The sequence below is a fragment of the Anoplophora glabripennis genome, unplaced genomic scaffold (assembly GCF_000390285.2).
Source record: "Anoplophora glabripennis isolate ALB-LARVAE unplaced genomic scaffold, Agla_2.0 scaffold57, whole genome shotgun sequence".
In the NCBI taxonomy this organism is placed as follows: domain Eukaryota; kingdom Metazoa; phylum Arthropoda; class Insecta; order Coleoptera; family Cerambycidae; genus Anoplophora; species Anoplophora glabripennis.
This window is the reverse complement of record NW_019416296.1, coordinates 1,477,540-1,503,290: the sequence shown is the minus strand read 5'-3', so window position 1 is coordinate 1,503,290 and position 25,751 is coordinate 1,477,540. Positions and strand designations below refer to the sequence as shown.

At 33.2% G+C, this 25,751-nt stretch overlaps 4 protein-coding genes across 4 annotated transcripts in view; all 4 read left to right on the top strand.

The window, feature by feature from the left end:
• LOC108917508 (beta-hexosaminidase subunit beta-like) overlaps window positions 1-3,206 on the top strand; it is an 18,636-nt gene extending 15,430 nt beyond the window's left edge. Inside the window, exons 6-9 of the mRNA XM_018724138.1 lie at window positions 609-721; window positions 771-981; window positions 1,039-1,258; window positions 2,796-3,206. Coding sequence (XP_018579654.1) covers window positions 609-721; window positions 771-981; window positions 1,039-1,258; window positions 2,796-3,152 — 901 coding nt within the window. The 3' untranslated portion in view covers window positions 3,153-3,206. The remainder of the gene's footprint in view (window positions 1-608; window positions 722-770; window positions 982-1,038; window positions 1,259-2,795) is intronic.
• Window positions 3,207-3,794: 588 nt separating this feature from the next.
• On the top strand, window positions 3,795-4,963 carry LOC108917517 (complex I intermediate-associated protein 30, mitochondrial). Its single transcript, XM_018724151.1, has 3 exons — window positions 3,795-4,363; window positions 4,421-4,606; window positions 4,662-4,963. Exons 1-3 carry the CDS (start codon window positions 3,884-3,886, stop codon window positions 4,884-4,886), a joined length of 891 nt encoding a protein of 296 aa, XP_018579667.1. The 5' UTR covers window positions 3,795-3,883; the 3' UTR covers window positions 4,887-4,963.
• A 1,603-nt stretch (window positions 4,964-6,566) lies between these two features.
• On the top strand, window positions 6,567-7,754 carry LOC111691339. Its single transcript, XM_023453966.1, has 4 exons — window positions 6,567-6,654; window positions 6,712-6,938; window positions 7,308-7,637; window positions 7,717-7,754. Exons 1-4 carry the CDS (start codon window positions 6,572-6,574, stop codon window positions 7,752-7,754), a joined length of 678 nt encoding a protein of 225 aa, XP_023309734.1. The 5' UTR covers window positions 6,567-6,571.
• A 3,081-nt stretch (window positions 7,755-10,835) lies between these two features.
• Window positions 10,836-25,751, top strand: part of LOC108917516 (protein regulator of cytokinesis 1-like) — a 23,105-nt gene continuing 8,189 nt past the window's right edge. The window contains exons 1-7 of the mRNA XM_018724149.1: window positions 10,836-11,290; window positions 11,736-12,080; window positions 12,187-12,733; window positions 14,283-14,455; window positions 14,527-14,803; window positions 19,442-19,631; window positions 23,666-23,823. Coding sequence (XP_018579665.1) covers window positions 11,238-11,290; window positions 11,736-12,080; window positions 12,187-12,733; window positions 14,283-14,455; window positions 14,527-14,803; window positions 19,442-19,631; window positions 23,666-23,823 — 1,743 coding nt within the window. The 5' untranslated portion in view covers window positions 10,836-11,237. The remainder of the gene's footprint in view (window positions 11,291-11,735; window positions 12,081-12,186; window positions 12,734-14,282; window positions 14,456-14,526; window positions 14,804-19,441; window positions 19,632-23,665; window positions 23,824-25,751) is intronic.

Below are 25,751 nucleotides of genomic sequence, written 5' to 3'. Positions count from 1 at the left end.
CCTACAGCGCCCACTTTTGGCACACTTTTAAAGTACGGCAAAACCCTCAACTTGTCATAGGTTTTATAAAATTTTAACAATAAATGCGATAGTTATAAACAAATGAAGAAATGGGTACTTTTCTTGTTTTTTTGCAATAACTTTTTTGTTTATTAACCGATTTTAATTTAACAAGTCTCATTTTGTAGATAATTTTATTCCCTACAAGCTGTCTGTCTGTGAGTCACTTTTCGCTAAAATTGATGGTTTTCCCTGCAAAGTAAAAAAACTGGTTTCTTCACTTATTTGTTTAAATAGAAAAGTTAGCTAATAAAATTTTTTGACTCACGAGATGAGAGATGTCTTGTATTATGTTCCTTTAGACAATTTTACAATAATCTCGCGGATAGGACTTTTTTCGAGTAAAAATTTTATTTGCTTGGACTATTAACTAATTTTCAGCTGATTCTCTTCTTTCTTCTAAAAAATCTAAGGAATCTAGACCCCGCTTTAAAAGTTTTTCACCTCTTATGTACCTAGCGTTAAATAAAAGTTATTTAATTATGCTACTAATAGATTATGATTATATGACTACTATAAAAACTGCTTTAAAATTTTACTCATTTTAGTGCAAAAGGGGCATATGCCTCTACCTTGGTGTACTCCCCAGCTGATGTTAAGGAAGTGATAGAATACGCAAGGCTAAGAGGCATTCGCGTGGTCCCAGAATTTGACACACCAGGTAAAATATGATTATATTTCCTTAGAGGTTGTCAAACACATTTTTTTAGGACATACGAGATCTTGGGGCGAAGGAAAAAAAGATCTCCTCACTGAATGTTATACCGACAACAAACTTAATAAGACTGGAAAATTGGGACCTATAGATCCAACGAAAAATAGTTCCTATGAATTTTTGAAAGATTTCTTCCAAGAAGTTGGAGAAGTTTTCCCCGATTCGTATATACACCTTGGGGGAGATGAAGTCGGTTTCGAATGTTGGTTAGTTAATTAATTAATGGAAAAACCCGTCGCATTATATATTACGTTGTGTTTTAGGCGTAGTAATCCAGATATTGTGGAATTTATGGAAGCTAATAACATGTCCGAGAATTTTGTAACGCTTGAGAGTTATTACATCCAGAAGTTGATCAACATTGTGGATAATTTGAACTCCGATTCCATCGTATGGGAAGAGGTTTTTGTTAATGGAGTTGTTTTGCCACAGGAGACTATCGTTCACGTTTGGAAGGAGTTGTGGCAGTGGACACTGAAAGGAGTATGTACTATACTCTAATTTTAGTTCATTTGAAAGCCTTTGTGAAATTGGTTACCCGAGGCGAGAGTGATGTAAATTAAAAACATTTTTCAAAATTTCGGCGCAGATCAATAAGGGCTTATACTTTTTATATATTTTATATATTTATACGTGTTTTCAGCGGCGAAAGAAATGTGACTTTGTGCAAGTCAATGAAGAAGAATGAGTAAATTCTTCTTTGTTCTGTGACTGTGAGGCAGAATTATTAATTTTTTTTAAATAAATAAATTGTTTTTTTGCACATTGTACATGTCTCGAATTGAAAAACTACTTCACTAATATAAATAACGCAGCAGTAATTAAATATATTCACAACGAATTAACAAACAACCGACAACAGATTCTGTAGATAGAGAGCCTTCTTAAATGTTTACAAGCCATGTGACTTCCGAGCTTAGGCAACCCAAAATTGGTAACGAAAATTCCCTAAATCTTGGCGTCACTAGTATTAATGATGCGTTTACAGTGACCAATGACAAACCGGTTACGTCTACTACCGAGATAATGCGATCGTTGATTGGTTGAATAAAATCTCGTGAACAAATTACACCAATTACAGCCGATGAAACAGAACGTTTTGTGTTTTAGTGTAACCTTGATCTTGCTATTTTAATCATTTTTAATTTTACCGAAATTTAATTGCCAACATGAAGGAAATAAAGTTACTGTTCCAAACAATATTACTGGTCACGTGACTTGTAATCATTTCTGAAGGCCCTATATAAATAAACACCGTCATTCTAAAAACCTATATTGAGTTTATAAGCTGCGCATTCAATGCAAACTATATTGGCAGTGATACCAACAGATCGATATGAAATTACTGGCTAAATTTGACAAAACTCCTTGCAATTACTGGCAAAGTTTTATTGTATTTCTGGCAATTCACTGGTTAAGTTGTATAGTAGATTAAATATTGTATAATTATACAGGGTGTAACTTTGAGTGGTCTAATTTATACAGAGGCTTCCTCTGACCTTTACATACACGTATCGATATATTATTTCTTCAAATTCCGTCGTAAAAACTTTATTTTTTGAATTTTTTTTAATAATATTCGTACCCCACCGCTGGATAAGCTAGTGTAACCTCAAATAACTGCGCCTAGTATATTGGAAACGTGTGCGTTTGCAGTATGCAAAACATTGTTATCAGCAACCGTCTTTGTATATGTTATACTGTGATTTTCAGTTTACGCAGTTTGAACCACATACCTTAGGTATGTGGTTTGAACCTCCAGTAGGTACTACTCAAAAAGTCTTCTTCTTTTGAAAGTTTACACTTGGCTTTATCCGCTGCTTCATTCATTTTATTTATGGCGTTTTCGACTGTCTGCCTATTATTACCCTATACAACTGATACTCGACTATTACATTAAATAAAATGGTATTCTCTCAAAACAAAATAACATTGTTTACTTGTCTCTTGAACACAAATGAAATAGTCCAGCGTCAAATACATGTACATAAAAGTATTCCAAATTTAAAATTTGTTTAAGGTTGTAGAGTCAGGAAGACAAGGTCTTCTCTCTGCTTGCTGGTACTTGGACCACATGTCTTCCTACGTCGACTGGCACGATTTTTATGCCTGTGATCCTTATGCTGCCACAGACAATGAAGAACATCAGAAGTTAATTCTTGGTGGCGAAGCCTGTATGTGGGGAGAAGAAGTCAACGAATATAACGTTGTAGCTAGAGTTTGGCCTAGAGCATCGGCAGCCGCTGAGAAACTTTGGTCCACTAAAAATGTTACGGATGTTACCGACGCTTCTAAAAGATTAGAAGAACACACGTGCAGGATGAACAGGAGAGGTGTGGGAGCTCAACCTCCCAATTATTCAGGATTTTGTCTATAATTGTCTAACATTTGTGCTTATATATTATTTGGTAAATAAATAATCTTGAAATTACTCTTATTTATTTACTATGCGAAACACTTAAACATCCGTCTTAACTACATTTTCAAATTCCTAAAAGTAGTTTTTTACTTTTTTTAGCGACCTCTCGATCACCAAAGTCGTACTTCAAAATCTGACCTATCGACTAAAATCAGTTGACCGACCGATTCTTTGTTCAACGTTAACATGTAATTAGTAAATGCAAGTTCAATTTTTCATTTGAAATTGTCTATAGTATCTGCTACTTGCTGTATTAGACGGTAATGTACGTTAGGATCAGTTTCACATTTAAAATTTGAATCAATTTGAATTGTGTCAAATATACTTAAAGCTACACTTACCGTAATGATCGTTTTGATTATATTGACCTCAAGATTACCCGACATTTGCGCTACTTCATTTAAATACACCCTATATATTCTACATACTAGAGGCTAATTTATATAGTGAGGAGTTTAATTAGAGTTTTATGAATATTAACGGGTAATGATCTAGATTTAGAATTGCATTTACTCTGACTAAAACCATAAGAATAAGAAGGAGAAAGATAGTAATCTGAGCACCGGAGGGAATTTGCTCAAATTTCAATTGGAAAACTCCTTAAAAATTATAGTCAGAAGAGGAAGAAGAGTAATTTTTAACCTTAAAAATAAGAATTGATTTTTAGGTTAGAAATAAACATTTTTTAAATGTTAAATATTTACAAGAATGTCGTTTGTACACTATGTAAACAAAAGGCAATTAAAACTTCCAGATTTTTGAAAACCTCTGCAAAATTAAACACTTTCTGGGAGAACGATGATAAAGGAGGTTATAAAGATAATAGACCAGTCCCATCCTTTAAAGAAAGAATGAGGACTGGTCTTCAGGAACTTAAAAAGGAAATAGCCTTATGGTCTGAAGAAGTCAAAGAAAGATTTGAATTTGACCCTCTGATAGTTTTCCGGCCTGGTGAAGTAGACGTAAAATGGCAATTTGAACAAGACGAGTCATTAAAAAAATGGATAGTTACCAGTGATAGTGATAATAATGAAGGATTCAGTAAAGCAAATTTGACACTTACAAATCATGGGAAAGGTTTATTTCATGGTGAGTTGTCTATGAGAGTACCTAAGGATGGAAGAGTAAAACGTGCTGGATATTGTAATATGAGAACTCTACGTGCAAGAGTAATGAATGTTCCAGTTTTCCTTTTGATTTAAATAAATGTGCAATTATTATTTTAGAAATCGTTCAAACGGGAAGCCTACTTGGACTGGACTAGTTACAATATGTTAGTTATGAGAATAAGAGGGGATGGTAGATCATACTTGTTAAATATAAATACGAGAGGATACTATGACATTACTTGGAATGATATGTATCACTATGTACTCTTTACAAGAGGAGGGCCTTATTGGCAAGTTGCAAGAGTAAGCCACGTGATTAATAGAAATTCATTACACAATATAATTTTATCCTTTCCAGATACCATTTTCAAAGTTTTTCCTTGCTTCTAAAGGCCGAATACAAGACAGGCAAGCTCCGATACCCTTAAATAAAATTACCAGTTTTGGTATCACGGCTGGTGAAAGGCATGGAGGAGATTTTTCTCTAGAAATTGATTATATTGGTTTAGAATATGATCCCAGTCACACTGAAGATTTTGCCTATGAGATGTATAAGACGGATAAATATATGGTTGCCACATAAATCATAAAATAAATTTCTTAATTCTAAAGTTCTAAAGTTGCTGTAATAATTTTTTTTGATGAACATATTTTTCCTCTTAAAGTTAATGTACTGCTTAGTTTTTCAAAAAAATATTCTTATATTTCGGGAGTGTATTTATTTAATTATTGAAAAATATATTGATGACAAATCTCACTTAACATTAACATGTACGTATATTTTTGTTTAGATAGGATACGAAATCGTTGTTTTGTTTTATCTTGCAGCTAAGATTACAAGTACTTGGAACTAAATTAGGATAATTGTCACTGAGGATTCAACTCGACTTTTCCCATATATGCAGTGCAAACACCCTATTTGTAAGCTAGGTAGTTCGAAAAGTTACAATTCATGATATTAAGTAAGAAAGCTTACTTAAAACTTAAATAACATTAAATATTACTTATAAAAACACTAATAACATTTAACAAAATAAGTTTTTGCGAACACAAGACGAAACAACTAGAATATATCTGGGAACTACTCCTTAAGTGTTCATCTACTGTTCTACTTTTTAAATACTCCATACTTAAACAACTAGAACACGTCCGAGAGAAACACAAACGTAAATATCTTTTAGGTATTTGTTTTTACTATTGTGAACTAAATGTAAATTTCACTTATTAAATCACATTGACACAAATAATTAACGCAATGAAATATTCCATTGTATAAATGTTATCTGTAAATATTCTTTATTAGGGCGGCTAGAATTGTAAATTTCTTTTAATATTTCATGATGTCAGGTTGGTTACAGCTCTCTAGTACAAGAAAGAAAAACCAAGAGATAGGTTGGTATTATTTTCAGTATGNCCCTCGTTTACATTATTTCTAAAATAAATCAAGAAATTTTTCACTCCCTCGGGCATCTTTACATGTTGTCTGTTGTATTCGTCCAAGGTTGGATCACCGGTGTGTGCTCCATAGTCATCGTAGTTGTACTCATAATTCTGTAACACACAATCAAGTTAGCATTGCTAGTTTTAATTTTTAATCAATGTCAAGTTTATAATGAAATTTATACTGAATTATGGGATTAATTCCAGCAAAGCATGTAGGTATGTAGTTATGTTAATTATTTACCACTAACACATGGGAATTGTTAACAAATGTTTATGTTACAGTGTAACTAAACCAATTTTTAAACATCAATATATTTAAATGAGACATTAGTGAAATAATGTACCTGTTCGTAATCATCAGCGTAACCTTTAGACATAGTTCTTAAAACTTTAGAGAAATATGTGATTGAATAAAATTCTAACCAACAAAGTATTTGTCACAATGGCTGCTGCTACTAGATGGCTACTAGTACCAGAGACAACCCTGAGACCGTCAACTTCACCTAAGTTCAGTTCGCCTTTTCGATATTTTGCATCTTTGTCACACGCACTTGTATTTGAATTAAGACATCTTTGTTGCACATTTTCAACTCTGGTTGAAGATGGCGCGGGTGGAGCTGCAATTTGATTGGTTGAAAATGTTGAAATCTTTTTATTCGTGGTCTATAGTCGAGTTTTGATTTGATGGTTGGTTATCGATTATTTGTTTATAAACATCCTAACATCCGTTTCCACCATATTGTTTGTTACTGTGTTCCTGTGTAAGTAGATGTGCAAGCGTGTGTTAGTGTGTATTTTATTATTATTGAATTAGTATTAGTTAAAATGTCTGAAAAACTCTGTATTGTTTGTGGATTTAGTAATTATGAAGTGGAGAAAATGCACAAGTTTCCAACAAATGAACAAAAGTAAGTTTTTATGCATTTAAAAAGTATTTCATTGATTGAAATCTGTCTTTATTGTAGATCGAAGATATGGCAAGAATCGATGGGTATGGTATATGTACCTGGCATATCACTTCGTAATTATAATATTTGCAGCAGACATTTTTCTGAAGAATGTTACAGGAGTCTTTTAACTAGGAAGTTGCTTCCTAATGCTATTCCCACATTATTTCCATGCACGGTACAAACCCAAGAAGCAATCATGCAGGTATCTGATATGGAAGAACTTTCAGGAAGTACTAATATAGGTATACTTAGATAGTTTTTAGCAAGTACTAACACAAGCATAGATAGCTGCGTGGTTATTCTATTTTATGTTTGTAGCCTGACATGTTGTATAGTCTGAAAAGAGAGAAGGATAAAGGTTTATTTTGAATATACTTTGTAACCTCTTGTCTGGTTATATGACGAGCAAAAATTTGAATCTGGAAATGTCGGTTATCCGCAATCATGCTGGTTCACGTTAGTCTGGATAATTGGGGTTCTTCTATACTCATATTTTCATTTTCTTAAGACTATATAGCATGTATGCAAATTGGAGAAACAGTAGAATGTTTTTGCATGATCTTTATGACTGCAATCTTAAAATATTAATAGTTGGCAATACTTTATTACAGGTGAATTAGTAACTGAAGACCCTATTCCAAGTTGTTCTGGCCTGCAAGAGAGAACAACTACACCTGTTAGCCATCGCCAATTCCGAGGCATTGAAGATGTGTCATATAGCACTACAACTCCGAAGAAGCAGCGTTTAATCCGCATGGTGAAAAATAAAGAAGCACACATAAGAAAATTAAAAAGAATCTGTAAGCTGAAGGCAAACAATATAAAATCATTAACAAATCTTGAAGAGAGTCCAGTAGTAAAAAATTTATTCAAAGGTATGTCGAGTACAACAGCAGATTTCCTTATTTCTCAGCTGCGTTGTGCTCGAAGAGCACCACATGGCAGAAGATGGACGACACAAGAAAAAATCATTTCCCTAGCTTTGCTTAAAAAAAGCCCAAGGTGTTACAACCTTTTAAGAAGAATTGTGGCTCTTCCATCAAAAAATACACTTTTAACAATGTTACGAAAGGTGCCATTCCAATCTGGCATAAATAATCACTTGTTCAAACATATTGCTGAATCTGTGAAGAGCGAAGAAGACAAATTTTGTGCGTTATTGTTTGACGAAATGGATATTAAAGAACATCTTCAGTATGACACTCACCATGATTGTATCATGGGTTTTGAAGACTTCGATGAAGGTAACCCTTCAAAAAAATTGGCAAATAAAGCCTTAGTATTTATGGTTCAAGGTCTATTGCATAATTGGAAACAACCAGTTGCATATTATTTTTCAAATGGACCTTGTCCTGCGAATAAATTGAAAAATTGCATTACTAATGTTTTTGAAGCATGCGTAAGAACGGCAGGTTTGAATGTGGTAACATTAATTTGTGATATGGGATCTACTAATGTGAAAGCCTTAAAGGAGATGGGTTCATCTGTGGAGCATCCCTATATTGCCATTGGTGATAAAAAAGTATATACCATGTTTGACCCACCCCACTTACTTAAATGCACGGTGTCACTATTTAGAAAACATAACGTTTTCCTACCTATTGAAATTGCAGATAGTCAGCAAATAATGGAAGTCCGATTTAATGATATTGTAGAAGCCTACAAAATTGATCAAAAGTCACCATTAATATTTCGTGCTATGCATAAAATTAAAGATGTTCATTTAGCGCCAAAAATGCAATATTCCATGAAGGTAAATATTGCTGCGCAATTAATGAGCCATACTGTAGCTGCGTTCTTGTATAGCTTATTAAGTCGAGGTAAATTAAGCATACAAATTTAAGTATACAATTTTCAGTTAATTTAATTTTCAAGGTGAATTGGAGCAACGTTCTATAGCTACAGCCACATTTGTGAAACAGGTGGATAACCTTTTTGATAGTTTCAATGGTAGTAAAGTTTCACCACCTGATGGAAAAGAAGTTAAATGTTGTGTGACAGAACAGTCAGCTCATCTTAAATATTGGAGAGAATCTTTTCAGATGGTAAAGAAATGGCAATTTCGTAGGATCACGCCAACAGGTAGTTTAAGATCAACTAAACCACCTTCTCAAGTTGGATGGCTTATTACTTTGAATGCTATTGGACAGATATGGAAGTACCTACATTCAAATGGAGCAACTTCCTTAAGGACACGTTCTCTAAATCAAGACGCCTTGGAAAATTTATTTGGTAGTATTCGGGGTGGGTGTGGTAGCGGAGATAATCCAACCGTCGAACAGTTTATGGCATCTTTAAAAACACAGATTTTAAATGGTTTGACACAACAAAAAATAATTGGCAGCAACTGTGAAGATGACGATCATCATTTATTAACAAATTTAACCCAGTTTCTACACGGCGAGGCTGAAGAAGTGGCTGGACCATCATCTCAGGCAAGTACAATCGAAAAGTTGAATGATAACGCAGAAGCGATTGCTATAGCCGTAAGAGAGGGGACAACAGCAACATTGTCAGTTGCTTATGTAAGTGGATTTATCGCAAAAAAAATTCTTGAGCATTTAAATTGTGATATATGCTCCAATGAATTACTCTCAAATTCCGACACGCCGCATAATTTATATATAACTTTTAGAGAGTGGTCAGACACAAACCATTTACAATATCCTTCGGAATCATTAGTAGTTGCCGTAGGGCAGGCCATTACAGAATTAGAAAATATTCTCGAAAATATTTATAACACATCTAAAATTTCATGTATCGTCATGGAACATATTATGAAAGTTGTTAATTTTTCATGGATTTCCTGTGAAACACATATAGAAATGATTACTGGGCAAATTGCACGAGCGATATGGAAAATAGGAATTCCCTGGTGGTGCAAAAGAAAAAACCAAGAAAATTTGCGGTTTCGCAAAAATTTAAGGGAGTCAAAACGGAAAATAAAAACATTCTTGCATTAATATATCTGTATAACATCGATACAATTAACAATAATTATTTATAATTTTAGGCACATTTTAGTTACAAACACCAAGGCAATAAATACGTCATATTTCTGTGACATTGAATTTTTCTTGCATCATCATATGGTTGAAAACGTTACAAAAAATTTGAAAAATTAAGAAGGTTAGGTCACTGTTTAATAGTTAATGTACATCACTATGAACATTTACTAAATTAATTATCTGATTTAAATGAAATAAATTAAATTTTACAAAAAATTACAACTTTAATGTTCCCTTGAAATGAAAATATTATGATGATTTTTTTCAAAGTAGGTATGTAATTATGTAACCCACATAATATTTTATATCAACAAAAGTAAAACTAACATCGTGTGATTCCAAAAAAAAAAAAACAAAAAATCTTTGACTGCCATTGAAAAAATTTAAGTTTCGTATTCCCGTATTGTCACCCGATGATAAAATAAAGGTTACAAAAATGTGACGTATTTGTTACCTAGCAACTTTTCTTTGGAACGTTTTTTGAAAAATTAAGTTAAGTTATTGATACATTACTTTTTTTCTCACCATGTAACCATGTATATGTAATCAAATAATGTTATCCATTGTTCCATTTGTGTTGTATTTTATTTATATATTAAATTTTATTTTTGCTTATATTGTCTCGTCTTATTTTTTATAATCAAAACATAAATTTATATAAAATATATAAGAACCCTAGAAATGCACCGCGCGCTTTTTTAAACTGCGATGTGCGCGTCATCTACGTTCACTTTCCACAACAGTGGACCAGTGCAGTAAGGAGAACTAAAATTTTACTCTTTAGTTGACCGTCTCAGGGTTGTCTCTGATACTACTCCTAGTGGCTCTAAGAGATCTTGGATCATGAAGGGTATGGAGCAGTGACGTCACCAGATCCATTTATATCACAAAGTAGAGCAGTCAGATCTTGGAGTAATTGGCCCGTGTTCGTTAAGACGACTTGAACATAACCATAACATATCATAAAAATTTTCTATGATAACCTATGCTTTGATTTGTTTTTGTTGTATACGTGTGTCACGACTGTCGCGGTCAGTAGTCTTTTTTACGGACCGTGTACGTGGTGTTTTAAGTTTACTTTGTAGGCCGTGCATTCCCATGTTTACCGGCATAGGTCAGATGTATCAACCAAAAAAAATTAAATCGGCTGATTACTCTACTCCCTTTGCTCCAGCACAAATGGCAGAGTAAGCAGAGCAATGATCTTATTGATCAGAGTGAAGTACTCCTGCATAAAAACAACATAGATTTTGTGCTCGGCTTCAACGAACACCCATAAAATACTCCGATTGAGTTGGATTACGTCAAGCAGACACAACGAACAGGACTAAAAACCAATATGGGACTCCCACGTTAAGATGTCCTTCCACATCTGCAAATAACAGTGGTCATGGTCAAGGTCAACGGTTTTACTCCCACTTCTATCATCAACCAATATATTTAACAAACGGTTAATAAAATTTAAAATAGTTATACTTTGTCGTTTAAGTGAAGTTGTTCAATTTTTTTTCTAAACAGTCACTATTTACTAAAATGCAAAACCAAAAAGAAATGTGTTTAGATCTACCTGTATTAGACAGAAAAAGGCAAGTTTACTTGTATTTGAAAATATTATATACACTTTCAATGGCAAAATATTTTTTGAGTCCCGGAAATTTTTTATTTAGCTGTCTATTTATTTTAATATCTTAAGAATTATTAAACCTGTAAAAAATAATGTTTTCTAATTTCTGTTTCATAACCAAATGTAGGTATATCTTTAGGTAGTACTATTTTTAATTTTTTTGCACTGCATATGGATACAAAATCTTAAAACTTGCTAGCAAGTTCTTTTAATCACTATCATAAAAACAACATCCTTTCCTTTTACTTTTTTTTAGAAAGTTCTATTATTTTTTCAAAATAGGAGCTGAATTTGTGTTGAATTAAAAATTGTTCAATAACTATAGATGCAAGGGGAAAATGATATAGATGATTAATTAAATAATATCTTATGTTGGAAGTTGAATATTTATTTATTTTTATATGCAGTGTTAACAGTATTGCCTGGGCTAAAAATATGTGGGCCGTCTTAGAAGAAAGTCTGAACAAAACGTTTTTGTACTGGTGTCAGATAGTATTAAAAATAGGTGAAAATGAGGACGTCATAAAAGAATGGGCGGACGTTTTTATAAAAGCCTATGAAGAGACGTCTTATGAGTTGCTTACGGACATGGAAAGGGTGCAAGGTGATGTTTTATCAAAATTTGAAAAACTGTTACAGGAATTTGAACAACTGTGCCAGACCTTGCAAGTCAACATGCCGGTATTGGGTGATAAAACTCAGCGGCTTAGTTTGCTTCAAGAACAAGAGCAGCTAATAAAATATATAGATAAGTAAGTTAAACATTCATAGCATTGATTATTAAATTTATAAATCTTTTAATTAATTTTTCAATTAATTTTTCAATTATTCCTTAAAATACAAGTTTCTTTCCTGTAGATATAAAAATTTGATTCAAGTAAGACGTACTGAGCTAGATAAGTTGCGTAAAAAACAATCAGATCTATGCCTTTGTCTCGGAATACAGCCAAGAATATTGAAGGATGATCCTCTTCCTTCATGTGAAGAAGTCGCAAAATTTCAGGATTACATAGAAAAATTAGAAACAGAGAAATTTAACAGATTAGAAAAATTTTGCTTGATAAAAGAAGAATTGCTCAAAATAACTAGGGAGCTGAACATAGAACCTTCTTCTCTATTCGAAAAAGAAGTATTTTCTCCAGATAATACAACATTTTTGGTAACGGATGAGAATATGATTAAACTTGACACCCTTCGGGAGATGCTGATCAAAGAACAGAAAGATGTCAGAGCTGAAATCGCTCGTTCACGTATTAAGGTCAATGAATATTGGACTCTTCTTGATGTCGATCAGATAGAGAGAGAATATTTTGAACAGAATTATAGTGGTAATTCAGTCGATGTTCTACAAGCTTTACGTACAGAGATTAAACGTTGTAAGGATTTGAGGAGAGCTAATATAAAGGTAATGAATAGTTTTTTTATACAGGGTGTTACAAATAAGTATATCAAGTGTTAACTTTTTTTGTTTCTGCGTTACGTCTAACAGCTAAATTAACTTTGCAGTTTGATTTTAGATTTTATTAGTATTATTTATTTGTGGTTTCAGTTATTAATAAAAATGTTTTGTTACTCTAAGTGCTGGACCACACTGTCCGTTTTAAAGGGAGTGGTGAAACAACTGATAGAACGGAATGGTGTCGTTCATGAACGATCCGGTCATATTGAACAAATATTCTAAAAGACCCGTGATTGATCCGTTCAAGTTGTGTAACTCTATCGCTCACCGTTCGTTTGAGCGTAAACTCTGCCTGCAGATCTGAACTGGTGAGCTAATTTTAAATGTTGAATTATATTGTCAGTTGCTCCTCCTTTAAAAAACAGCATTTTGGAACAAAAGTTGCATTTTGTCTTATCACCAACACCGTGTTCAGTATACAAAATTCCATATTCTATTTTTTTTTGTTTTCAGATATTTTTATTAATTTTAACCAATAGTGAAATATAATACAAGCGAACTTGCCGCAAAGACTGCTGCTATAAAACTAAACTAAATAAAAATTGTTTTAAATTTGAGATTCTCACAATATCTGTATTATTTTTTTTTACATAAGCATAAAGCGATATAATTTCTGACGTGATTTACATTTTATAAAAAGTGTCTGGAATTAATTAATGCATTTGTTTCATTAAAAAAATTCAAATATAAAAAATATATGGCCATAAATCTATCAAATGTCAATAGTGCAGGTGCAGGAAGATATTAGCTGCCGCAGGCCGTGACAAAAAAGGCATTCTATCGCGCACAGACCGATGAAACAGAACACCGAATGATAAGATTGGATTTGATACTATTTTGTTATCGTTCATATGAACGGGTCTTCATGAAGGGATCACTTTAATAATTGACCTGGATGAACTGGATCGCAAAAATAAACGGTTCTTATTACTAGAAGACAAACAGGTTTAAATGACATGGTTCACATTTGTTCCGTTCTAACGCACTTGCCGGATGCTGCCGCAACTTGTTGCGATGTGGCAGGACGATCGGACTACCGGACAAGGAGATGGAACACGTGTAGTTCAGCATTCGGACTATCCGGTTTGCTTTTGCGTTTTTAACTGATCGACTTCCTCAAAATTATCTCCTGTTTTACAATGTAGGGTCTTATAACATCCACTAGATTATCAAAAAACTTTATTGACATTCGATAATATACAAAGAAAATTTGCTTGTAAAATTTAAAAAATAATTACTCTCTGCCACAATGATAGGGATGTACCCAAAACCTTCTTGACAGAGGATGCAGTAATAAGCCAGTTACTTCTAAACCGCAAATACCTTTTCAATGTGATATCCTGACTGCAACTGAGACCTGAATACAGCGAGACGGGATAGTGTGAACCATCGTTGCTTTATCACTATCTGTTGTGTTTAAACCAAAAATAGCTTAAGAAAGTCGTACTATTTTTGTTCAAATCTCGTAAGGTTATAACTGTTATCTGCTTATTAGGTGTTCGTTGATAAACAACGCTGCGAATTGGAAAAACTCTGGGATAGGTGCCATCGCAGCCAAACTACAGAAACAGAATGTACCTTCCTCCAAGCAGATTGTTATACTGAGGACTTGTTAGAACGTTACGACATTGAAGTTACAAAGTGGAGAAAATATTATGAAGAGAATAAGTAAGTTTTTTAGTTTCTGTAATAAATTATAAACACCGATAGACAATAGCCTTAATTTTTGTGTGTTTAAGGGAGTTGTTAACGCTACTGGAAAAACACAAGCGCATGTGGAACAAAATGGTTCAATTAGACGAGACTACCGCTGGACCCAATCGTTACAATAACAGAGGCGGTCAGTTGCTAAAGGAAGAGAAAGAACGAAATAAATTGGCTAAGCAAATCCCTCAAATTGAGAATACGCTTAACAGCATGGCAGATAATTATAAACGACAACATAATGATTCTTTTACGACTTATGGGATGACCGTCTCTAAATATTTAGCTAATTTACATGATGAAAAAGAAAATGTAAGTCACTAATATGTTATTCTATTATTATATTAGGGCCGTGAATTAATTTTGAGTGATTTAAAATAGTACCAAACGCAATTAATGCGGCACAATAAAGTAAATTTTCAACATGACAATGTTCGACCACATTTTGTCTGTAAAGTCTAAAAATACTTAGAAACGCTGCAATAAGATGTTTTACCCCACCCGCCATATTCACCAGATATTGCTCCAGCGGATTACTACTTGTTCCGATTCATGGAACACGTCCTGGCTAAGTTGCGCTTCCAATCTTACGAAGAATTGGATCGATTGATGGATAGCATCAAACGATGAGTTGTTCTTTCGACGCGGAATCCGTATGCTGCCAGAAAGTTGGGAAAAAGTAGTGACTAGCGATGGACAATACTTTGACAAATAATAATGTACACTATAAAGCCTTGAATTTACAGAAAAATACCTCAAAATTAATTCACAGTCCTAGTACAATGTGATTCATTTCAAATGGAAACAACATATGAATTCATTTTCGCTTACACAACAATTTATTGAACAATAAATTGACAATTTACCTCTCAACAAATTAATTAATTTCACAATTTATTGATTGCCGCTTTACACATTTCAACATTTACAACAATTTATTGGCCAATTTCATTGATGCCAACCTCGAACTTCATTGTTCGTCAACTAAAACTGAAATGTTGGGTCGAGGAAATAAAGCACTAAAAACGGCCTTACCTCCGAAATCTGTGCAGTAAGATGGATTGTGATGCAGTTTTTTGCATTTGATTCGTTAGAGCGTTCAGAAAGTTTGTGACCCTATGTGATCAATGAGAAATGAAAATTGCATCGGTGCATAAGAAAAATGCATTTTTAAAATTGTATGTATGTGCAGGCCTTTAAAATATGAATAATTTTTATATCTTGAAAAATATTGACAGAAATGAGTTGAATTTTGCTACTGGGGGGTTTTGGGGGCCGCTGAACACGAATTTCACGAAGGCAACGGTCTCCGAGGTACCTAGTGCCCAGGGTGGCCGGTTTCCACGTCGTCTCCTGGAGTTTCGTGGAAATTCGTTATAAACATAGCTGAAACTCGTTACCTTGGGGTTTTTGGGGTCTCTCAACAGGAATATCACAACGGTAATAGTCTCTGAGGTACCCATGTCATCTTCATAAGCCTTATCGAATATCTAAATAAATTATCCGAAATTTTTTTTTTTTTTAATTTGGCTCTTTTAATACAGTATTGATGAAATTTTAGGTATAGCTGGCCGCTGCTTCCACGTTTTACTCTTACTATATACTAATATATACTCTTACACATACTTGATCGAACCCACCATCTTCTACTTCTTGCTTTTTACTTATTTTCTATCNCCACATTTTGTCTGTAAAGTCTAAAAATACTTAGAAACGCTGCAATGAGATGTTTTACCCCACCCGCCATATTCACCAGATATTGCTCCAGCGGATTACTACTTGTTCCGATTCATGGAACACGTCCTGGCTAAGTTGCGCTTCCAATCTTACGAAGAATTGGATCGATTGATGGATAGCATCAAACGATGAGTTGTTCTTTCGACGCGGAATCCGTATGCTGCCAGAAAGTTGGGAAAAAGTAGTGACTAGCGATGGACAATACTTTGACAAATAATAATGTACACTATAAAGCCTTGAATTTACAGAAAAATACCTCAAAATTAATTCACAGTCCTAGTACAATGTGATTCATTTCAAATGGAAACAACATATGAATTCATTTTCGCTTACACAACAATTTATTGAACAATAAATTGACAATTTACCTCCCAACAAATTAATTAATTTCACAATTTATTGATTGCCGCTTTACACATTTCAACATTTACAACAATTTATTGGCCAATTTCATTGATGCCAAGTTTGAACTTCATTGTTCGTCAACTAAAACTGAAATGTTGGGTCGAGGAAATAAAGCACTAAAAACGGCCTTACTTCCGAAATCTGTGCAGTAAGATTAATCGTGATGCAGTTTTTTGCATTCGATTCGTTAGAGGGTTCAGAAAGTTTGTGGCCCTATGAGATCAATGAGAAATGAAAATTGCATTGGTGCATAAGAAAAATGCATTTTAAAATTGTATGTATGTGCAGGCCTTTAAAAAATGAAAAATTTTTATATCTTGTAATATATTGACAGAAATGAGTTGAATTTTACTACTGGAGGGTTTTGGGGGCCCCTGAACACGAATTTCATGAAGGCAACGGTCTGCGAGGTACCTAGTGCCCAGGGTGGCCGGTTTCCACGTCGTCTCCTGGAGTTTTGTGGAAATTTGTTATAAACTTAGCCGAAACTCGTTACCTCGGGGTTTTTGGGGTCTCTCAACAGGAATATCACAACGATAATAGTCTCCGAGGTACCCATGTCATCTTCATAAGCTTTATCTAATATCTAAATAAATTATCCGAAAATTTTTTTTTAATTTGGCGCTTTTAATACAGTATTGATGAAATTTTAGGTAAGGACTGCGATAGCAGGCCGCTGCTTCTACGTTTTACTCTTACTATATGCTAATATATACCCTTACACATACTAGTATATGTGGATATGCTCCAATTAAATTGTATAATATTTTTTTGAAAACATGTATTTTTTGTAATGAATAAATGTATTTTTATAATAAAAAATAATTAAGAATAAAATAGTTGTCACAGAAACCAGCCATCCTGGGTACTAGGTACCTCGAGGACCGTTACTGTCGTGATACTCGTGTTGAGCAACCTCAAAAACCCCGAGGTAACGAGTTTCGGCTAAGTTTATAACGAATTTCCATAAAACTCCAGGAGACGGCATAGAAACCGGCCACCCTGGGTACTAGTATCTTGGAGACCGTTGCCGTCATGATATTCGTGTTCAGCGGCCCCAAAAACCCCCGAGTAGCAAAATTGAACTCGTTTCCGTCAATATTTTCTGAGTTATAAATTTTCTATATTTTAACTCTTCAAGATGCAATTGTAAAAATATATTTTTCTTATGCACCGATGCAATTTTCATTTCTCATTGATCGCATAGGGTCACAAACTTTCTGGACGCTCTAACGAAACGAATGCAAAAAACCGCATCACGATCCATCTTACTGCACAAATTTCGGAGGTTCAGTGTTTCATTTCCTCGACTAAAACTAATGGATAAATCATTTCCAACAGCTTATTAAAACATTATTGATTCATTCTTAAAAATAGGTAATCTAAATTTTTCGGTATTGCACCAAGTGCAAATTTCCTTTAGTTTTTCTTTGTCCAATCCATGATGGAACCCACCATCTTCTACTTCTTGCTTTTTACTTATTTTCTATCCGATTAATTAAAGATAATGAAAATATTACCACTTTCAACATAATAATTTTTTTCTCCTTTGACAACCACAATCAACAAATCTTTGTCATTTTAATTTAAGTTTGGTTATGGATGGTTTACGGTTTATGTTTACAGTTGCAAATCTTAAGACAACCCTAAAATTGACCAATAAATTAGAACATGTTCTAAATCCCCAATTTATTGAAGTCAGTTTCTGTTTTACACTTCATAAAATAAATTGATGGTCAACTTGTTCAGTTTATTGTTCAATAAATTGTTAAGAGTTTTTTCTGGTGTTAAATATGACAAAATTTGGTTACAGAATTTATTTTTTATTTAAAATCTGACTAGGCCACTGGATTATAAACACCAGAATAAATAAATTAAATAAACAAATAAAATGCTCACTAATATGTTTTTATGTGTTTCTTAAATGTGCAGTTCCAAATCCAAAAGAAAAAAATAAATTTAAGATTATGATTCAATTTTTGGTGTTCATGTTTGTGACATTATTTGTATGTTTGTTTGTTATTCTTAATTACAGTTGGTTCATTCATTAAAATTAAAAATTATTGTTTAGTTGGGAACCTTACACTTAAAAAGAACTCGTTAGTGAAAATTTTTTAAGAAGATTGGAAACGATACAACTTTAATATCAATTTTATGACGAGCAATAAATATTTTTTCTTGAAATTTGTTACAAAATAATTAAAAGTAGCTTTTAGTGACTGAAAGACTAGACTGGAAATCACTTTTTACAGGACTAGAATCACTGCAACTCTTATAAAGTTTTGATAATTGGTGATTTTAATAAGCCTAATTTTGCAGGTGACGAAGTGAGATTAAGTTCTGTTCAATTTATTAAATGTATATCGTTTTTCAATTTAGTGCAGTGTTAGAAACGTTAACGATAAATTATTAGATATCGTTTTAGCGAATTTTAATTTGCCTTTGGTTGTCTAAAACTGATATATGTTGTAATTAAATGCATGCATGTATTAATAATTTCAATTCAAGACCTTACTTATATTCTAGTGGCGTATTTCAAGGTGCCAACTTATATCCTCTAGGGTTCCTTTTGTTTATCGATGATTTAAATGAATTTATTAAAAAAAAAACTATAAGAACTAATGTTTTAACGTATGCAAATAATGAAACTTTATTTGAGGAGAAGAGATTTACATGATCTCAGGAAATTACATTGATGTGCTCTGGAATTGGGCTTCAGTAAATGCGCTTAATTTTAAAATGAAAATATTTCATTTAAAAAAATTTTGATTTGTAACAACTAAAATATGAAATTTTGTGGTTTGTCAGGCAAGAAAGCAAAAGCTTAGCGCGAGGAAGTTGCAGCGGGAACAACACATATCTCCCTTAAAGTCTGCTGTGAATCTTTTTCCTCAAACAAGCACCCCTTCGTCCAGTACAAAGAGAAAATTCACCACACCAGAGACAGATAAAGTGAAAAAGAAAGTCTTGAGTGAGGGAAAGAACAATAAGATCAGCAGTAAGTAACATAAATAATTTTTCAAACATATTTTTGGCAAGTAGTCAAATAACAGATTTTATTTTTTACTTCATAGGTGACTAAAATTAAATTGGCATAAGAGCAATGATATTTCTTTCAAACTTGTTCTTAAATAAAAGTAGGTAATACAATTTGTGGGGAATAAGTAATGTCCATTTTTTCAAATTAAAAATTCAGGTGAACGCATGTTAAATTGACATGTCATTCAAAAGAGGACTTATTGCTCTATCAGATTGAGTTTTAGGTTGCTGCGTTACATTTAATTTTTGTGAATTTTCATTCATTTGAAATGGTTGATAAAATCGATAGTTTTCGCCAACTGCTTTCTTTTTGTTTTTAATCTAGGTGGGGAAAATGCTAAAACCGATTAAGCTGCTCAGGACATTTGTGCCATATATGGTGATGAAACAATGAATGAACGAACGTCTCATCAATGATTTTCGCATTTTAAAGAAGGTGATTTCAACCTTAAAGACATGAATTGTTCTGGATGTTCTGTTGAATTTGAATCGTCTCCTTTAGGAAAATCCAAGACAATCGATAATAGTACAGTCATTGAAGCTTTTCACCTACGAATTCTTTGAAACTGAACCGATCGACTTGAAATTTGGCAGATAGTTAGAAAAAAGATCAATGAACATTAGTGATATAGCGCCGATTGACGTCTTCCACCCTGTTGGAGGTTGACACACCTCGGGAGTGGAAATTTTTTTTCAAAAATAACGCTGGAAATCGATAGAGAATCAAATTTTGAGCAAAAAATATTCGAAGAATTGTTTCGACAAATCAATAGTTTTTTAGTTATTTACGATTAAAAATTTGGAATTTTGAGTGAAAAAAAAAACACTCAGAGTATTTTTCGCATTTTATTAAAAAAAAGTGTAATGAACAAAAATGTAGCTTATAAAACACACCACAGAAATGAGACAACCCCCAAATCCAAAGCCAAAGGCTTGTGCGGAAGGGGGCTACACTTGAAAAAACACGGACAAACACCCATTATCCATCGACATTGCCAGTGCCGACACCGGGGATCGAACCCGGACCAGAGTAGGCAGCCTAGCCGAGAAATGCTTGCCACCGCACTCTCGACCGACTGCGCTACAGTGACGATAAAAATGTTGCTTATAAATAAAGAAAATCGTTTTTTAAAAAGTGTTGTACGTCCTATACAAAGCGAAATATGGTTAGTGGAAGGGGACTTGTTTTGGGGAGAATACTCGATTTGATGTATGTACGTCAAATAACGGAAAAAGGATTAATTTTACGTGTATAACGCTCCTGGAGTTTTTGTAGTACTCAAAAATACCTTCAAACTGTGCACTTATAAAAGTTAATTAGAGCAAAATTGAGGGAGTTATCGTCAAAAACAGATGGGTTGCTCATATTTTTTAAGGAAAAATGAGCAGTAAACGCTGTACCATTTCCATCAGAATTAAAATTAATCGTAGACCCTTTACAATTAGTTTTGTTTTAGTGTTTTTCATACGATCCTGAAGTTAGACCGGTTTAGAATGCGTATTTTTTTAATAATGTACGGTAAAAGTTGAAAACGTATTTTTCATTATTCAAAAAAAATTGCCTTATTTATATAATAACTCTGAAACTATGAAAGATACGTAAAAAATGATAGACAACAAAAATGTAGCTTTTTTTTCAACAAATATTTTGCTTTTTTTTTTCCTATAGCATAAAAAATAAAGGAGATATCGCCGCTTGAAGTATCCATTTTAGTGAAAAAACGACCTGTCTCGAGCCCTTCGATCCTTTCCCTTTAAAAAACGAAGGACTTAAAAGGTTTTATATGCAAACGATCTTACAGCTCTTGAAATTATCTTTAAAATGCTTTTTTGTAGGATACTATAGCTTCAAAATTAACCGAGTTATGGTAAAAAAACCAATGACATTTTTTCGGAGCAAAATAGGCTTTCTCATTTTTATATATTATATATTATATTATACAAATAAAATAAGTAAAAAAATTTAGTGTGATTATTTATATGCAGCGTAGCAATTTTTTTTATGATTGATTATATTTAAAAATCGATTATAATAAAAATATTTTACATTAATATTGGTAAAAGGGTAGTTTATAAGAGTTGAAAATGGCAAAAGTAAAATATTCTTTCATAAACAATATAAGGGAATTTTTATTTTAAATTATTGCACAATTATAGCATTCCAAGATTTAAAACGTAATTTTTTATCATTTTTTTAGCACAGGGGTGATTTATAAGGGTTGAAAAGTGTTATGAGATACAAATTCTTTCATAAGCAATGAGGGAATTTTTATTTTAAATAATTGCACCGTTAAAGCATTCCAAGCTTTTAAAAAGTAATTTTTTATCATTTTTGTCAATACAGGGGTGGTTTTTAGGGGTTGAAAGGGAAAAATTCTTTTATTAGCTATAAGGTAACTTTTATTTTAAATAATTGCACGATTTAATCATTCCAAATCTTTAAAAAGTAATTTTTTATCATTATTTTTTGCATAGGGGTAGTTTTTAAGGGTTAAATAAAGGGTCGAAAAGATCAAATATATCATAAAACATGTTCGAGAACATGGAACATTATTTAATCTTTGTGCTTGAACAAGATTTTTATCAATAAAATGCTTAAAACTTAATTTTTTCAATTTTTTTCACTTAGGGGTAGTTTTTACCCCTAAAAAACAAAAAGCGTCAATCGGGCTTATGTCACTTTTGAACTTGAGCCTAAGATGAGCCTTATTCTAAATTTTCATGCAAATCCATGCAGTTTCAAAGAATTCAGAGGTTACAGCTGATTTTCAGCTTCAATGACTGTACTATCAAGGAAATTGACTCAGGAGATGGGATGTGATTACGAACCAGTAGTAAACCATCTGCATTCGATGAGAAAAGCCCAAAGACTCGGTGCTTGGGTGCTTTTGAATGAAAACAATAAGAATAAACACTCCGCAATTGTCGCTAGTTTGCTGTGTCGTCATCGATCAACGTGTGGTATTGTCACTGGTGATAAAAAATGATGTCTGTAGGTGAACTTGGAATAGCAGAAAGGATGGTTAAGCCCCAGAAGCAAGCGAACAAGACCAGAACTTCATCCAACAACTACGGCGACTCCATGAAGCTATACAACAAAAAAAGACCTGAAAAGCGATACAACGTTCTTTAGCGACATGATAATGCGCGATCACATATTGCCAATGCGACCAAAACGGGGCCATTCGGGAACTGAATTGGGAAGTTCTGCCCCACCCGCCTTACTTTCCCGATCTCGCACCTTCTGATTTTCACCTCTTTCTCTCTTTTGTCGAACTCATTACGCGTTTTTTCTTTTAACGACAATGAGTTGAGAGTTTGATTGGATGAGTTTTTCGAGTCACAACTGCAGGATTTCTACGGAAGAGGCATTGAGAAACTTGTTAAACGTTGCAAGGGGGTCATAATAAGGATGGAGGCTAATCACTGATTAGCCTGTTGATAATTAATTGTCGGGTTAAAAATAAAATATCTTTTTGAAAAAAAAACGGACATTACTTATTCCCTAACCGATAAATAAAAAACTATCATTATGACATGAATGCAAAGCAAATTTTCTTTTATTACTTTTATACAAGGTGTTAACTATGTCGATAAACTTCGAGGGGCAATTCTTTGAGTGATTTTAAACTGAATTAGCAATGTTTCTGTTTATTACAAAAAGAATGACACACCATTTACTGCAACAACTATTCACCTCATTTTATGTAGTAACTCAGGAACGATTCCAGAGGTTGTCAATATGTTTTAACAACTTTAATTGTTTTAATTTTTATACCGTTTTCCAGCTTCAATGATTTTGATTATTGGAAACGGTTATTGTTAATGCGTTTTGCCAACCTTTAACAAATCCTTTCCAACCTTGTAAATATCCTGTATCATTTTTCTGACCAAAAATCAGTCCTGTTAGCTGTCCATATCGATCACTAAATACTTTATTTCCACAAAAAATCTGTATGCTTGTCCCTCATCCGTTATTTTATTTTTATATAGAAACTGCTACCAATACAATTACAATGTCTGACCGCAGCAAGCGCCTCTCTGTTGAAAGGAAAAAACGCATTGATAAAATCAGACGATTGAGTTCTAAAAAAGAAAAGGCTAAAATCAACCGCCACGAAAGTAGTTCAACTGATTATGGAGAATTTCAGGTGTGTAACGTTTGATTCCTGCTATATTTTTTATTTCTTTAAAGATAAATTAATTGGTTTCTTGAATATTACCAAACAGTCCGCAGTATTTTATTTTATATTTCTGATGGTTATATTTATATATTAGTCCTGTAGCCAGGGGGGTCCCAATTGCCTCCTTCATTTAGATGGAGTTACCCAAATGTTTTTTGTGTATTTTGAGCTGCAGAACACGAATTTTTTGGGTAGAAGTTTGCCCGGATGTCGAAAAGTTTTTTATTAACAAAAAACTGCAAAAAAATGAAAAACTAAGTTTTGGCAAAACTCCAACCAAAAAAATGGGGGTCCGCAACCCAAAAAAAAAAAAAAAACACGGGTAACTCCATCTAAATGAAGGAGGCAATTGGGACCCCCCTGGCTACAGGACTAAATCTTTAAATAGTAATTCAGTGTTATTTAATAGGCACAAAACTGAACACTAAACTTCGTAAATTCAGTTTTTTTCATATACAGGGTACCTATATCTGGAAGCTAAGGGCAAAATGTTTCAGGGATGATTCTACTCATAAAAATACCTGACACTTTTCCAAAAACCCAAAGGAATCAACTACAAAGTTAAGAATTTCTTTTCATATTTAGTAAACTTAAGGAGAAAACGCATTAGGCGGTCGCGGTCCCGTCGCATCGCGGACCGTGATAGTCTTGATCGCCTGCGGTGGAGTTCCTTCCCATTTTATAATGTATGCGTTCGCACTAGACATTCCCGAGCTCGTCTCGCTCGCATCACGTTCTCCACGGATCGTTTTCAAAAAATCTTGCAATTGAGACCAAGTTCCTCCATATAACTCATTTTTTTTAACTACTGAAACCTCAACTATTTAAAAGAGAGCGTGAGCAGGATTGTATGCAATTGCCAAATGTAACTGATTTTGTAAAAGACCACGATCAGCTCAGCCCAGAACGGTTCACAATGTGATGGGACCGTGACCGCCTAATGCGTTCTCTCCTTTACAAAGGTGTAAATAAATTACACATTTGAACACTAAAATAATTGAAATTCTAGAGCTATAAAGAGCTTAGATGATCCTTATTGATTAAAAAATTGATAACTTTTTATTTTCAGTTTTTCAAAAAGCTAACAAATTTATAATAATCATTAAAAATTCTTATGAAAAGTCCATTTATTCCGAGTAAATTTTGTTTTGATACTAAAATTTGCCTATTTTGCATTTTATATACAATGGGGCATTTGTATAAAAAAATGTGTAATGTATTGTGTCACTGAATACCATTCTACAATGAAAGTTAATACAAACTGTACGAGCAATATCGCTGAAAACTCCTTACACATATTTCTGTTTGATATTAAAAATTTGTATTTCAATGGTGCAGACATGTTATTATAAAAAACTTCTTTTATGTGTAACTCCTATCTGTCCGTCTCTTATACTCTTAATAAAAGAATATGAGATTTTAGTTGTGCTTCCCATTAACAGACAACGCAATTAAGACAGTACGTCACAGCTGCCGCTCGAATTAGTTTCACTTTTACTTTTTTTTTAATGGGGTGTTTACCGCCTTTTCAGATATCAACAGAAAATGAAATAATGTGACAAAAATTTACCATATTCTTTAAATAGTGTTTTCCGCAAAGACAAATAATTTCAAACATTTAATAACTGAATAATCTAAAGCTTATCAAATAATAGGAATGTTATGTCATGCCACCTGAGTATTTTCAAAGACGCCGCAGTAAAACGAATAAACAGGTGCAAAAAACGATCAAACCATTAAGGTTTTAGGTACTGAAATCTACGAAAATACTATCTTTTTTATATATAATTCCACATGTAAATATTCTTATAACATTTACTTGCTTAGTCCTACATATAAAATTGTTTACTTTTATTTATAAGTACGTGAAAATAATTCTTAAAATGTGGGGTTAG